This window comes from Xenopus laevis, chromosome 2L (assembly GCF_017654675.1).
Source record: "Xenopus laevis strain J_2021 chromosome 2L, Xenopus_laevis_v10.1, whole genome shotgun sequence".
NCBI classification, from domain to species: Eukaryota; Metazoa; Chordata; class Amphibia; order Anura; family Pipidae; genus Xenopus; species Xenopus laevis.
In genome coordinates, this window is record NC_054373.1 from 149,866,826 (window position 1) to 149,882,362 (window position 15,537).

At 37.1% G+C, this 15,537-nt stretch overlaps 1 protein-coding gene across 7 annotated transcripts in view; it reads right to left on the bottom strand.

Moving 5' to 3' along the window:
* The window catches only part of pou6f1.L (POU class 6 homeobox 1 L homeolog), a 76,266-nt gene that overhangs the window by 5,160 nt on the left and 55,569 nt on the right, over window positions 1–15,537 (bottom strand). For 5 of the 7 annotated variants that reach the window (XM_041582559.1, XM_041582560.1, XM_041582558.1 and 2 more), the window contains 8 exons: window positions 15,098–15,255; window positions 13,321–13,391; window positions 10,627–10,722; window positions 9,553–9,733; window positions 8,405–8,514; window positions 5,857–6,082; window positions 2,517–2,749; window positions 220–348 (listed from right to left, as the gene is read on the bottom strand). In XM_041582559.1, the coding sequence (XP_041438493.1) occupies window positions 220–348; window positions 2,517–2,749; window positions 5,857–6,082; window positions 8,405–8,514; window positions 9,553–9,733; window positions 10,627–10,680 (933 nt within the window). In that variant the 5' untranslated portion in view covers window positions 10,681–10,722; window positions 13,321–13,391; window positions 15,098–15,255. The remainder of the gene's footprint in view (window positions 1–219; window positions 349–2,516; window positions 2,750–5,856; window positions 6,083–8,404; window positions 8,515–9,552; window positions 9,734–10,626; window positions 10,723–13,320; window positions 13,392–15,097; window positions 15,256–15,537) is intronic. The other 2 variants (XM_018247493.2, XM_018247494.2) reach the window with 2 other exon arrangements.

The following is a 15,537-nucleotide window of genomic DNA, read 5'->3' on the forward strand; positions in this document are numbered from 1 at the left end:
GAGCAAGCCAAAGCCGTACATGGGACGGGCATCCCGAACAACAATCATGTTAAAATTTAGGGGTAAACACTTTCTTGTTTGCTTGAATATAATTTAGAGTTAGGGCAGGGAAACTGTTTAAAAGCTACCGGTGAACTGACGAAATTTTAAATGGAACCTGGCAAACATAATTGAGAGGGCTACTTCACTAGTTTGATTAATACAGTGTTATTCACTTGCCTGTCCCTGGGCATTGGTTATTATCTGGCTTGTAATCCCTTGTACTCCAGGAATGGCATTGGCTATTATTGGAGTGGCTGCCAGTGAGCCCAGGAGTTGTGTCTGACCACCAAGAGAAGCTGCACTGATCTGGATAAAAAAATAAAAAAAGATCATGGTTAGCTTAACGCTAGAAGATATGCAAAGCCTTGTCCTAGTGCTGTAGTACACTAAAATATGTGCGTCATTAAAGAGAATGCAGTTCTAAGAAACTTAGCCATATGTTTGATTTGACATTTTAAAGCTTTAAAGTCCTTTGTAACTGCAATTGAAACAGTTATCTGTCAGTTTATATTCTCTGCTCTGCTCTTTCTAACTCCAGCAGAGACATAATTTTACCACAATATGCAAAATAAAAGTTTAGCATCTGTTTCTGCTTTGAGGTATATTAAAATCCCATTCCATGTACAGTTACTGTTATTAGGAGACATCTGTAATGATCCAGAAAACAAAAAAAAAAACAATTTGGCTCTAAAAGGCTTCCCAGTCACATTTGGGGGCAGATTTATCAAGGGTCGAATTTCGAGGTGGAAAATACTTCGAAATTTGACCATCGAATAGAATCCTCCGACAATCTAAGTCGGAGGATTTTATTCATCGTACGATCGTACTCCGATCGTACTTTGAATCGTTAGATTCGAACGATTTTTTTTCCTTCGATACCTAAAAAGAGAGATATGCTTAGAAATATGCTCTGGCAGGTCCCCATAGGCTAACATAGCACTTCGGCAGGTTTAAGTTGGCGAAGTACTTCGACTATCGAATGGTCGAATATTCTAATGATTTTTACTTCGAGTCGAAGTAAATTCAAATTCGTAGTATCCTATTCGATGGACAAAGTATCCAAAAAATTACTTCGAAATTCGAACTTTTTGTACTTCGAAAATTCACTTGAACCTTAGTAAATCTGCCCCTACAAATGTTAAGTAGGCAGCTCCTACTATATCTTTATTATTATTATTAGTAGATAGCATAGTGTATATAAGTCATACCTCCCAACACTTAGGAAACAGAAACAGGTACAAAAAGATTTGCAGCATGGATCGCGCCAAATTTTTTGCTCATGCCCATTTTGTGGCTTACATTGTTATAAAAGTATCTATTCTGGGCTCTCTACCAAAAGCCAATTAGGTTAGACACTTTGGGGCAAATTAACTTACCTGCAAAAATTCGCCAGTGCTGGCTTGGCGCACATCGCAATACTTCGGGCAGGCGTAAATTTGCCTGGACAATGCTAATTCACGAAAATCTGCAGTTGCGCACAGGGTACTGAATGCTAGTGAAGTTGCGCTAGCAAAAATACGTTCAGCAGTTCGAAGTTGCGCTATCGTTGGTTAATTTGCATATGGCGTGCAGTTAAAGTACAATGGCCGTATATGCTGCAGCAACTACATTACACTACACAAGGCCAGGGAACCTTAATAAAATTATATAGAGTTGTTATAATGCCCAACACATGTGCCCAAAGTATAGTTTAGGTGCCATATGTTATCAAATGTAGGGGGGAAGGAGGGTACCCCAAAAAAATATTTTGATATTTTTAAGCCTCACCATCACCCTGTAAAAAGGAAAAAACGCCAGCGGTTTTTTGGGACTTAGAAAAATTTTCAACAAAATTTCAAGTAAGTCCTATATACTCCATTGCACTTTGCCTGGTCTGTGGTGGCGAAGGCAAGTCTGGCGATAGAGGTAACGGTCAGTAAAATCGAAAACTTAGTGAATTTGCGTAGTAACACTCTTTCACCAGAGCAAAAATTCACCTGGCGTTACAGTGCGAAGTTGCGCTAGTGTAATTACGCCAGCGCTCGTTAGTAAATTGGTGAAGTGCCGAAATGACATCACTCTGGCAAATTTTCGCCAGCGTTAGCCCTTTAGTAAATTTGCCCCTTTGTATATTTTTCTGGCTGTTCAGTGCAGGAGATCAAACAGAAAGTCGGGACATTTCAATAACAACTGCAGGTTGAGATGTCAAAATCGGAACTGTCCTGCAAAAAACTGGACAGTTGGGAGGTATTTATAAGTTGTCATACAACATACAGAAGGCTATGGTCTATATCATAAGCCAGTGATATACTGTACCTTAGATGTAGTTCTACAATCGAGTGGTCATTAATCTGACCAATACTGTCAAGATCAGTCATTTCAAATATACTAAAGCATCCACAAATCTAGATGATATTGTTAAAAGAGGACTTGATATCTATAACCAGTATAATTTCAGTGTTGAGATAATATTTGCACATTATAGGATAGCTTACAATGGCTGGGTTGAAGGTGAAGCTTGCTGGCTGTACTGTGAATTGCGACTGTGTCTCCGCTGCTTTTGGTAGTGTGCCCTGTAAAGGTGCAGCAGCTTGCAGAGTGGTCAATGGCTGGATAGCTGTCTGTAGGGAAGGCTGGGCTTGGAGTGCTGGTTGTGTCTGGTAAACTGTCTGAATGGCCTGGGCAGCCTGCACTGGAGCCTGCAAGGCAGTATTCAAAAGAGAAGCTGCTGGAAAAGATGAGAAGCACAGGTTTTTTAAAAAGTTTTTTAAATTTTAAAGGAAGAAAAAAAATGAGTAGGGAAGGATTTGGAGCGGAGATAGAAGGGAAAGGATTCAAACAGTTCACTTGTCAACTTATTCTTGCACACATTCCGAGGAGTTTGTTTCACCGTTGTGGAATGATACCCATGTACCCCAGACTACCTCGAATTTTTGCGGGCAACCCCTGGCAAAATATGTCAGTTTTTGGTTTGGCAAAGCGTTATTAATCAGGTTGTGCCAGAATGGAATTGTTGGGGGAGCTGTTGCTTTCCACTTAAAAAGAATAGCTTTTTTAGCATAATAAAGAAGTTGAAGGTAACAGAATCTGGTGTGGTTAGAAGCACAGGTTTAATGCTGGTATTCAATCCGAGACGCAAAAGAGTATTAGTCTGGGCATTCGTCTGTTAAGACTGTCTAAATATATGCTGAAATGTTTTTCTTACCATTACTGCCGTCATCACTATATCAGGCAGGGTGTACCAGCCTCAGATCAACATCATATTTCTCTCTATTTTCAGAGAGCATTCATGCCTCACCCAAACACCAGATACAAATATATTTTAAAAATAAGCATCCCAGAACATTCTTACCATGCAGAAATCAAGCAAACCTTTCTACATAAAGAAGCCACAGAGCAATTCACTATCCTTTTATTTCAATGTACATCAGAACCTCGTGGTCAGAAACAATATAAACCAGTAAGCAGTGAGCAATGTGCAATTTCCAGTGCAACTGCCATGTTTTTACCCACAATAAAGCATTTTCCCCCAGAATTCCATCACCATTGCACTCACAAAAGGACAATGCTTTTGACACATTTGTACTGTGTACTGCAATTTTGTCAGATTTGCCAAAATTAACACAACTGTGGGGTATATTTATCTCCTTTCATTTCTATGGGATTTTTATAGGCGTATTTATCAAAGGGTGAACTTTCACTTTCACGCATTGATAAATATGCCTTTCAAAATCCCATAGAAATGAATTGAGAGCTGCGAAATTTCACTCTAGTGGCGGAACTTCACTCTTTGATAAATTTACCCCTGTGAGTGCACTTCAGCATAAACCGGGCCCAGACTTGGAAGTCTGATGTTCGCTGGTATCATTTTCGGTGCGTAAGTGACTCCATTTTCAATCAACCCTTCAGATTAGATTCTGCCAATAGGGTACACCCCAAAGGGGAACTCTCTCTATTCACTTGTTTACAATTTATAGGGGCATATTTTTTTTTCATATAGAGTAATAAAAGCGTTTGCTTCTTTCAATAAACATGCCCCTAAAAATTATGTACAACTGAATAGTGACGTGAAATGTTCCTCTGTTAGTTTGGTGGGCTCTGTTTTCATTCTTTGATGAACTATGCCCCAAGATATAGAGCAGTGGTCCCCAACCAGTAGCTCGTGAGCAACATGTTGCTCTCCAACCCCTTGGATGTTGCTCTCAGTGGCCTCAAAGCAGGAGCTTATTTTTGAATTCCAGACTTGGAGGCAAGTTTTGGTTGTATAAAAAACAGATGCACTGTCAAACAAAGCCTCAATGTAGGTTGACAATCCAAATAAGGGCTACTAAATGGCCAATCAGAGCCCTTATTTGGCACCCCAAGAACATTTTTCATGCTAGTGTTGCTCCCCAACTCCTTTTACTTCTGAATGTTGCTCACGGGTTCAAAAGGTTGGGGATCCCTGATATAGAGTATGCTCATAGCTCTTATGATCTTTATTAATCAAAATGAAGCTGTACTGGTTATATTTTCTGATGACAAACTATGTCCAGCACTCAGCAGAATGTCCTTGTGTAGCTTACTACTATTTTAACAAAGTTAATAATGTTTTTAAATTATCCTGCCCACATGCTTAACCTAGCTCATTCGGTTTATTTGAGAAGACCCTAATTTATTCTGTCTTCTTTGAGTCCAAACAAACTTGCTTGCGTATGTAAACGGTTCTGTGCTAAAGCTAAGTTAGTTGGTTTGCCAGCTTTATTGGGTACCTCCAATTTCTGCATTTAATCTATACAACACTAGCAATGACACGCCAACAAAAATTCAACAAATTCAACATATTTTTTGTTGATTTGTGGGCTTCTGGTCTCCTTATATCAGAAACATATCCCATTAGCAGTATCAGTTAGTTTGTACACAAAAGGTAGTTTCAATTAACTTGCACAGGAAAGGATATAGTGAATAAAGTACCCCCTCTTGTAAAATATAAGGATGTTATAAGTTACAGAGGAGTTTCATGACCATATAAAAACACGAGGCCGAAGGCCGAGTGTTTTCATACAGGTCATGGAACTCCGAGGTAACTTCTAATATCCTCATATTTTGCAACTGGGGGTACTTTATTTATTATAATACACAAGTTTTAGGGAGTCGTGTGACAGAAATGACATCAGAACTCACCGTTTATAAGGATATAATGTACAAGATATTCATGGCTTTTGTGTATTATATATAGATATATACACATGGGCCTATTTATCATGCTTTGTAAAACACTGGAGGGAAACGTCACTGGTGATGTTGCCCATCGCAAACAATGAGCAACTAAATTTCAACAGTCAGAAGCTAAAAAACAAAAGCAAAGATCTGATTGATTGCTATGGGCAACATAGTGGTGATGTTCTTCTCCAGTGTTTTATACAGCATGATAAATAGGCCCACAGTATGCACTTGTGAATAATTGTACACTGGCTTCTATGAACAATAACTCCAGATCATAAATAAACTATACATTGGGGGGGGGGAGAGAAGTGGAACCCAAAATAAATAAATACAAGAGGCAGTGGGAATTTTAGCCCCAAAAATATTAAATATTTGAGAGGCAATAATTAGTCACACAGTGTTTGCCATTCCGCTGCACCTAACTGAAGTGGTAATGTTATATTGCAACATATCCGTTTGTTTAGTTTGACAGAATTACGACAGCAGTATATTTATAGAGTCGATATGGATTTAACCACATTTTGTATATTTTGCAAATTAACTAATCTGATAATGTAAGAAATTATGTTCTCAATTTTGATGGATTTTGAATTTTTTTTTATGGATTTTAGGGTTAGTGATATAACTTACCTTGCAAATTGGCTAAAGGCAGTTTAAATACACCACCAGCAGGAGATGCATTTGTTAATCCTGGCAATGTAGCTACTGTTGCAGTTGGAAAGTTCCACAGAGCCAGACCCTGCTGACCAGCCATTTGACCACCAATACTTATTGGTATTAGAACAGGTTGAGTAACCGGCCCTGCTGGAGCCATAACTCCTGTCAGAAGTGTGGCTAAGTTTTCCTGAGTCAAAACCTGTAAAAATAAAACAGTCATGGTTAGCTAGGTCTTGATAAGCACTGACTGTTTTAAGTCACTATATTTCATAACAAGTTATTCTGTGCTCTTTTGCTGTCTATATGGGTCATGCTTTAACACTAGCAGATTATGGGCATGGTATGAACAATGCCTCAGAAATCCCTTGCTTTTGGCTATTGGCCAAAGGTGGACCTGAGGAAGGCTCTAGTATTAGAGCCGAAACGTTGTAATAAACTTTTCTTTTTGTTTTGCATCTTACAAATCCTGTGAGTGCGGTTTTTTCAGTAGTTTGATATACATAATACCACTAACCTGCACCCAGGCAGTTGTTTATTTACTTGAGTGCTCCATCTTGACGAACAATATATATATACTGTATGTATATATATATATATATATATATATATATATATATATATATATATATATATATATATATATATATATATATATATATATATACATACACACACATACACACACAAGTTAATATGTGGGTATGGTATTGCCAGGCTAGAGCGACATAAGGTTGCCACCCAGGATCTTTACCAGGGGTAATTTGCTTGTTTTCTTTTTTTAAACTGACATCTTTTATTGATTTTCATTACAAAGAGTGCGGGAAGAGTTGTGGTTCACTGTTCAGAAAAAGGCAATCATCAATAATAACATAAAAGTATAAGGAAATAAAAAAAGAAGAAAGGAGAGGGGAAAAATAAACAATTCACATATATATAAAATAACAGTAACAATGTGGTGGCGGGGGATTTCACTACTGCTTAGATTGTTCGGGTCTCATGGGTATGTTGCCTCGGTCACAAGTGGAGGGCCATATAGAGCTGGGGGTCATTTTCGTGGGCTAGCCAAGGAAGCCAAATTTTACCATAAGCTGTCATATCATTCTTCAGCATATATATAAGTTTTTCGTTGGTGACTATACTGATTATTTTTGCCTTTAAGGAGCCCAATGGGATTTTTTCCAGTTGCAGGCTACAATAAGCCTCGCTGCCTTTAATATGTGCTTGCTCAACCTGTGGGCTCGGTTAGTATATTTTCGAGGGTTTCCCCAGCAGCTAGACTAGACGGTCTTTAGGAAATTTAGTATGGAAAACCCCTGATCCCAAAATTCAGATACAATTTTGCGGTTCCACCACCACACATTGGATTGCATGCGGGGTAGAATTTGTTCAGTCTTGGAAATTGCTCAGTTAATAGCTTAAAGGAAAAATATACCCCAAAAATGAATACTTAAGCAACAGATAGTTTACAGTATATCATATCAAGTGGCATATTAAAGAATCTTATCAAACTGGAATATATATTTAATTAAATATTGCCCTTTTACATAATTTGCCTTGAACCACCATTTTGTGATGGTCTGTGTGCTGCCTCAGAGATCACCTGACCAGAAATACTACAACTCTAACTGTAACAGGAAGAAGTGTGGAAGCAAAAGACACAACTCTGTCTGTTAATTGGCTCATGTGACCTAACATGTATGGTTTGTTGGTTTGTTTGTGTGCACTGTGAATCATTCGATCCCAGGGGGCGGCCCTTATTTTTTAAAATGGCAATTTTTTATTCATGATACCCAATGGCACATACTAGTAGAAAAGTACATTATATGAAAATGGTTTATTATATATACATGCAATATATTTTTATAAAGACCTACATTGTTTGGGGGTATAGTTTTCTTTTAATAGATGTCTCTCTCATGGTCAAACAAGTGCTCCCTTTAAATACAGTGAGGCTGCATTGTTGGGTTGTGATCATGGTATTGAGGTCCCTCTCCCTTATCAACATATATAATTTGCTTTTTTAAAGGTAAAGATCCATATAGGCATAGTAATGGTTGTTCCAGTAGACACAAAGGTCTTACACAGTGAGAAACATAAAAGGATAGAATGAAGGCAAAGTTAGTGGGCATTACTAGTTGTTACTTATACAGGAAAAGCTATGTTCTTTTAACACTGCACTATTCACATTCTCTGACACATGGTATAGCCAATATTATACTATTTTACAGACTTACAGTTTTCCAATTCCCTAGTATAAGTTTTGTCACCCACAGGCTACCGTGGACATCAAATCTCCTAAAAATTACTTGCCATTGCATAACGTTACGATTGCCGCAAGTAAAACATATTACTCACTGTGATGCAGCTTAATTGTGGGAAATTGTCTCTCTTCTCATTTTCCCACAATTAAACCAGAGCCTTAACCAATGGTGACAAATCTTACTGAGTGTCATTGCCCTTAGAATCATAAAGTTAAATCTTACATATACGATCATAAGTTCAAGGCCAGTCAGAGGCTCACCTGGGGGGCAGGTTGCACAGCAAACGATGCAATAGTGGGCTGTGGCTGGCTTGAGGCATGGGTGAAAAGAGTTGGAATAGAAGTAGTTACTAATCCAGCTGTTGATTTCACTTTGCAGGAAAGGGAAAAAGAAACAATAAAAACAAGATTATACCTTTATAACTTAGTCACGTAAGATATAGTACTGGAAAATAAACAACTTGGGTGTATGTACTACCTTTTTATTCAAAATACTAACCCTATTTAGCTATACCTTGGTCAGAACAGCAGAACATAATAATAAAGGTTCAAAATACTGAATAATATTTGAAACAGTAATTATAACTTGTGATTGACATTGTACTAAATGTATCTACCAGGGGACTCAAAAACAAGGCAACCACCTCTATAACATGTTACCCCAAGCTTAAATTTGCCTATTTTGTGAGTAACTATAGTACTAACTATGTTTGCCCCCTGGTCAGTGTTCTACCTGCCTGAGTGGTAAAAATGATGCTTGATGCTAATAAGGAAGAAAGATTAAAATATATAAGGCCAGTATTTTTTTAAACGTTATGCTCCAATGATTATTGAATGAATGTAATGCTATGCAGCACACACATTTGTTTTAAGTAGATGCTTGGCTACTTTCCAGTTAAAGGAACTGTTCAGTGTAAAACTAAAACTTGGTAAATAGGATGTTCCAAAAATGTAATGTATAAAGGCTGGAGTGAATGGATGTCAAACATATTAGCCAGAACACAACTTCCTTCTTTACACCTCTCTAACCTGTTAGTTAGGACATAACTGTTCAGTTAGTTTGCTTTTGATCCTAAACTGTGTGCTCAAGATTAAAAGCAAATTAACTGAACAGTTATAACCCACGTGGGTCAGTCACTGACTAACTAATGGCTTTTTACCCAGTTTTATTTTTGCACTGAACTGGTCCTTTAAATAAAAAAAGTTCCACCACCATACAAATGAAATGTGGAAACTGCACAATTTACAGTCACACAACCTTCAATTATATGGAATCAAATGACACTCACCAATGCCATTGGCTTCAAGAAAATAACACAATCCCAATAAAATAAATGCACATTTGCAGCACTTTGCATTGCTGAGTGGCATTTACTCTTCAGTTAAACCTGCATTTACTGGATCCATACCTGTTGGCTCAGTACATGTATTCTCTACATGACACAGCACAGTGTCTCTTGCCAAATCACTTCTGTCAGCAGGTTCAGGTGCTGGAGTTTCAGGAGCTTTCCCGCTCTCCTCAGACTGTACTGGAGCATCAACACCAACTTCAAGAACCCTGATGGTCTCATGGCCAGACATAACAATCACCTGCACAAATTAAAAAGGAATTATGAATAAACACCTGTACAGACAATGCTAAAAAAGCATTGTGTTCAAATATACATATTAAAACACATTTGCAAATATAAAGATGTGCAAATGGACAGGGTCTCTGATGCATAATATCAGAAACTTCTATTACATTCCCTGTTCTGAAGTTGCTGTCTACCCTTTAGCTGCCACACAGAGCATGGAGTCAATATGCTGTGTTGAGGGGGTAATAAAAACATCCGTATTACAGATTTAAGCAGTATCAGAAACTTGTACCACAACCCAGCCAGGCTGATGGAATGGGACCAGTCCATATTGGACAAGACAGGTTAATGGAAGATAGTTCATAGTACAAGTTGATCCAGGGACTGGTCCGATTACCATTCTGGAGTCAGGAAGGAATTTTTTACCCTCTGAGGCAAATTGGAGAGGCTTCAAATTGGGTTTTTCGCCTTCCTCTGGATCAACTAGCAGTTTGGCAGGTTAGATAGACTTAAAAGGCTGAACTTTATGGACTTATGTCTTCTTTCAACCTAACTTACTGTTACTATGACTGCTCATTTTTGTTATTTTAATGAAAATGTAGAACCTTAATGGAAAGAAAACAGACAATGTATAACCTAGTAATTGTCAGACATATCTGGCCACCACTAGAAACGCCATCCAGAGTTGTTTGTATAAAAAAATACAATACATATATATCTAACGAAAGCAATACTGAAATGGGATTTCATTCTTCCATTTTGGCCACATCTCATATAATAAACAGGTCCAATAACAGTAATGATGATTTATTGATTGATTATTGATTTACTGATTATTAATTTGATTTCTTACTCTTTCCTGGAACAAATAGTTTAGGCATCTAGAGAATGAATAAAAACAAATACCTGCTCATTGACAGTAAGTGATCCATCGTGCTGTTGTAAGGTTCCAGCATCCATGGCCTCTAGTCTGGACTACACAGCCCTTACGCTTCCTGCATCCTGAGAAGAAGAAAACACCTATATGTATGTGGCTGATTTTCATTCTAGTTTCTATACAATAACATTTATATTAACAAGCAAAATATATATTTTTGTAATATATACATTTCTCTAACCCTTTGCAATATCCTCAAATTCAAGAGAGGATTCAGAAAAGAACACACGAGTACATTATCATTTTTCATAAGTTTAGGATGTATTGCAAGTAATATTCAACCTACGTGTATTTCTGCACTAGCTTTTCATAAATGTTAATGTTATGTATATTTATATGTGACAGTCCAGGTCATCTTGGGTTCCAAGGGAATAAACTCCAGTTTAACTTTGGTCTTGTGTTTGGGATTATTGTCCTGTTTAAAGGTTCACCTTCACCCAAGATTCAGTTTGTTTATCAGACTGACCAGATCGACCCTGTAGCTAAGCCACTTTAATGCTTTTTTCTTTTTTCTCTTTTTGGCATATATTCTGCAGTGCTTTTAATATAGCTGACTCCTACTCCTATAACATATTATCACACTGCTGGTAGAAACATTTAAGGAAATTTACTGTAAAAAAATTAAAAACAAATTTAGTCTACTTTCCTGGAAAAAACATAATTTTGTCTAATAAAATTACGCTTGAGACTGTTGGCACAGGCAGATTTCAACCAGAAAACACTAAACTATGCCATGCCATGAGCCTTGGTATATAAAAAGTTTAATAGCATGTTTCAAATCAGTGGTAAACATATTTTTAATTCTGTATGTTCTAAACCCATTTATAGTATGGCACTGATGAATATGTGGCACATGTTAATAATAATAATAATCAGGGAGGCCCATTTATCAAAGTCTGAATTTATCTCGCTATTTTCTGAAAACTACTCCAACCAAATTCGCACAATGTTTTTTCCCCTTATTTATTGATACATTTCCACAAAAATTTCCTGTGCGGGAAAAAACACAAAACATTCGCGAAAAATTTATATTGTATGAATTTATTTTCTGATTTTTCTCCACACAAAAACTCGGATATTTGCCCGAAAACCACAAAATCTTTGGATTACTGCACGAAACCCAGTGACTTCTCCCATTGATTTATATGCAACCTAGGCAGGTCTGAGAAAACACATTTTCGGACTTTTTCCATCTTCGGGGTATTCCAGTAAAAATTCAAAAAAATTCAGATTTTATAGAAAAAAACACAATATTTTTAGGTTTTTGGCTTTCGGACACTTTCATCTCTTGTTGTAGATAAGTGGTCACCCATAATTCTGCTGTCATTTTATCACTCTTGATATTTCAGTACTACTAGCAACCAGAAAATAGCGTCTGTGAAACAACCTCAACATCAGTAATAAACAGACGTACAGTATCTGCCTTGCTACTGTTTTTATTTTGCCATCATGAATCATTCGTTTGGGTGACATTCAAATCCTAATTATGGCATGCATGCATTTCACCTATTGAATATTTTAGCAATGCAAGCAATGTGTTACCTAGGGAACAGATCTAAAGTAAGTTGGGTTTTTTCAGTATACAAGCTAATATATTTCTTTCTGCATCACTAGCAAATTAAGAAAAGAAACAGATTTTATGTGTATTTCATAGAAAGGGGTTCTTCAGGGTACAGCTCTCAAATGGGGGTAATTCCCATCACCAGCATACATATTCTTCGGCACACCACTTACTTTTCCTTTTTTCTTTAGGGTGCATTCAACTCCTCCAGCTACTTTCAAGCCTGGTTTTCATACAACGATTCCCATAGGGAGGAAGCACACCAAACATATGATTTTGCCTTTTAGGACATTTATTCAGCAGTGTTGGCACTGCCAACTGCCAACACTGCTGAATAAATGTCCTAAAAGGCAAAATCATATGTTTGGTGTGCTTCCTCCCTATGGGAATCGTGGTAATTCCCATCAACCTGTTATCGGCCATAGTAGAAAGAGCCTGTAGTACAAAAGTGTCAGAGTGAGAGTAACAAGTGCCTCTCTGCCATGTAATATCCTCACTGAGGGGCAGGAGTCCTGGAAAATGCAGTAACATGCATTAATAAAAATAACATGGACATGGTTAGGTGTCTGGAATTGTAATATGGCATTCATCCTGATGAATCTATTTATTTTAACAAAGGGCATAGGAAACTGTGTTGTGTGCAATGGATATTGCAGCAGCATCTGTGCAAGCCAGTGTGGGTATAGAGTTTGGTGGACTGTCCAATGCAATATAATCAAAACAATGTGGCCAACATTTTGCACTGATGCCCATGGACTAGTTGAAACACTCATGAATACAGAGTTCAGTTTTAGCCATAAGGCAAGGTGAGAACCTTATGTCAGGTGGCCTTTTTACAGGGTTGTCAAGCTTTTTACCTACCTGTATACAGGTAACTTCAGTTGATGAGTTTCTGTTTTTTAGCCTTCACCAGCAACGCAGTCTCCCTTTAACCCTCTACTATGGCTTGAGGTAAGTCCGAAGGGGTTGGGGGGCAACATTGGGTCTACTGTTTCAGCCAGCGGCCCTGAAACCACCTTGTGGGTACATATCTGTAATTTGTAACATTGGTTCTCTTGCTATGTTTCTTCCACTTTTACTACATACTGGGGTCATAACTTACCTTTTTATAGTATCTGCATAATGGAGCACATTTCTTAGTTAATGGAACTTTTCAGGTCACACGAAGCACAGCTGGTGAATGCAAGCAGAAAAGAAGTATGAAAAGGAGAAGAAGAAATATTAACGTATGAAACTGAAATTGATTAAAACGATAATAGGTAATTAAACAGTATTATAATGTTATGAAAAAAATATTCCCACCCGTGACCAATTTTCTCATTTTACTGAATCCTATGATAAAATTCTATTCTGTGCAGGTATGGGACCTATTAGCCAGAATGCACGGGACCTGGGGTTTTCCCGATAACAGATCTTTCCATAATGTGAATCTTCTTACCCTTAGTCTTACAAGAAAATCATGTTGAGAAAAAGCTGGTTTTACTTCCAATATGGATAAATTGTATCTTAGTTTGGATCAAGTACGATATACTGTTTTATTATTACAGAGAAAAAGGAAATCCTTTTTTTTAAAATTGGATTATTTGATTATAATGGAGTCTATGGAAGATAGCCATTCTGTAATTCAGATTCTGGATAATGGGTTTCCGGATAACTGATCCAATACCTGTAATTATCCAAGGGCACTAAAACTCATTTTTTGTAGTGTGGTTTATGTTAGGAAAATAAACTGTAGGTATTATTATATAGAACATATTTGTGAGTTGCTACAATAAATTAGTGTATACAATGAACATACTGATTTACAACAGCCAATAACTGATACAAGAGGTAAAGAAGCCCAAAAGAACTTACATTCTAAAAAGGCATGCTGTTTCTAAGGTGTGCGCATGTTGCGCTCCACTTTGGCTGTTAATCTCTGTCTAGGTCTCACTCAACCACAAAACCTTGCCCAACATCATACCTGGGATATTTGCATACTGTTATGGAAATTCTGGATATGGAAGTTCTTTTAGTATAATTTTTAATTAGTAGGGACTGGGTCAGTTGACATACAGAAAGAAAACTGCATGTTGCAGAATCTGTTTCAGTCTGTTAATACATTTATCTTTCAGCAATGATCTCAATATATAACGATGGAGAGGCTCAAGAATAAAGGTGCCCCCCCAGATTAGTCATATTGAGAAGCTGCAATATTAGAAAATTGAAGTACACAAGCCTCAACTCAATAACCTTAAAAGGGTGCAACATTTTAATTAGCCTTCATTTTTTCTTTTTTTATAGTTTTTGAATTATTTGCCTTCTTCTTCCAACACTTTCCAGCTTTCATATGGGGGTCATTGATCCCATCTAAAAAACAAATGTTCTTTAAGACTACAAATATATTGTTACTGCTTCTTTTTATTACTCATCTTTCTATTCAGGCATCTCCTATTCATTTTCCCGTCTCTGATTCAAATCAATCCATGGTTGCTAGGGTAATTTGGACCCTAGCGACCAGACTGCTGAAATTGCAAACTGGAGAACTGCTGAATAAAAAGCTAAACAACTCGAAAAAAAATCAAATAATAAACAATGAAAACCAATGCAAATTGTCTTAGAATATCACTCTCTATATCAAACTAAAAGTTAACTTAAAGGTGAACAACCCCTTTAACAACCTGGAGAAAATGTGCTTGGAAGAATAGGCCAAAATTACTACTGAACGTAGCAAAACTGGTATCTACCCAACAGACTGAACACTTATGCAAATATAAACCATGTCACGTATATTTATTTGTTATTTAGAATAATGAGATAATTGGTCCAGTGTATGAATAAAGTTGCAACACACTGAATTGTGAAATTGTTTGTTTCTTGAAAAGCTTTGTGTAACTTACTTTGTTTTAATCATGTTATTTGTAGCTATGTCCTCCTCCTTTACAGTTACAGCTTTATATTGCTTTATGGCAGAACTTCTCCCAGAGAACCACTTGTTCAGAATGGACCAGTCAAGGGATTGTTACAGGAAAGGTAAAGGCAATCTAGCAAAATGGATCTAAAGTAAAAAAAAAAAATTACATTAAAAGTTGAATACCATTATTTAATGCAAATAAATAACACAGACATGCATTTGCCCTAATTGCATTTATGATTCAAGCAATATGGTGAACTTTTATTTCTAACATTTTGCTGGTACAGGTATAGGATCCCTTATCCGGAAACCCGTTATCCAGAAAACTCCGAATAACGGAAAGACTGTCTCCCATAGACTCTATTTTATTTTATGGAAGCAGAACCCATTTATTCAGTTTATTAAATGTTTTCATGCTTTTCTAGT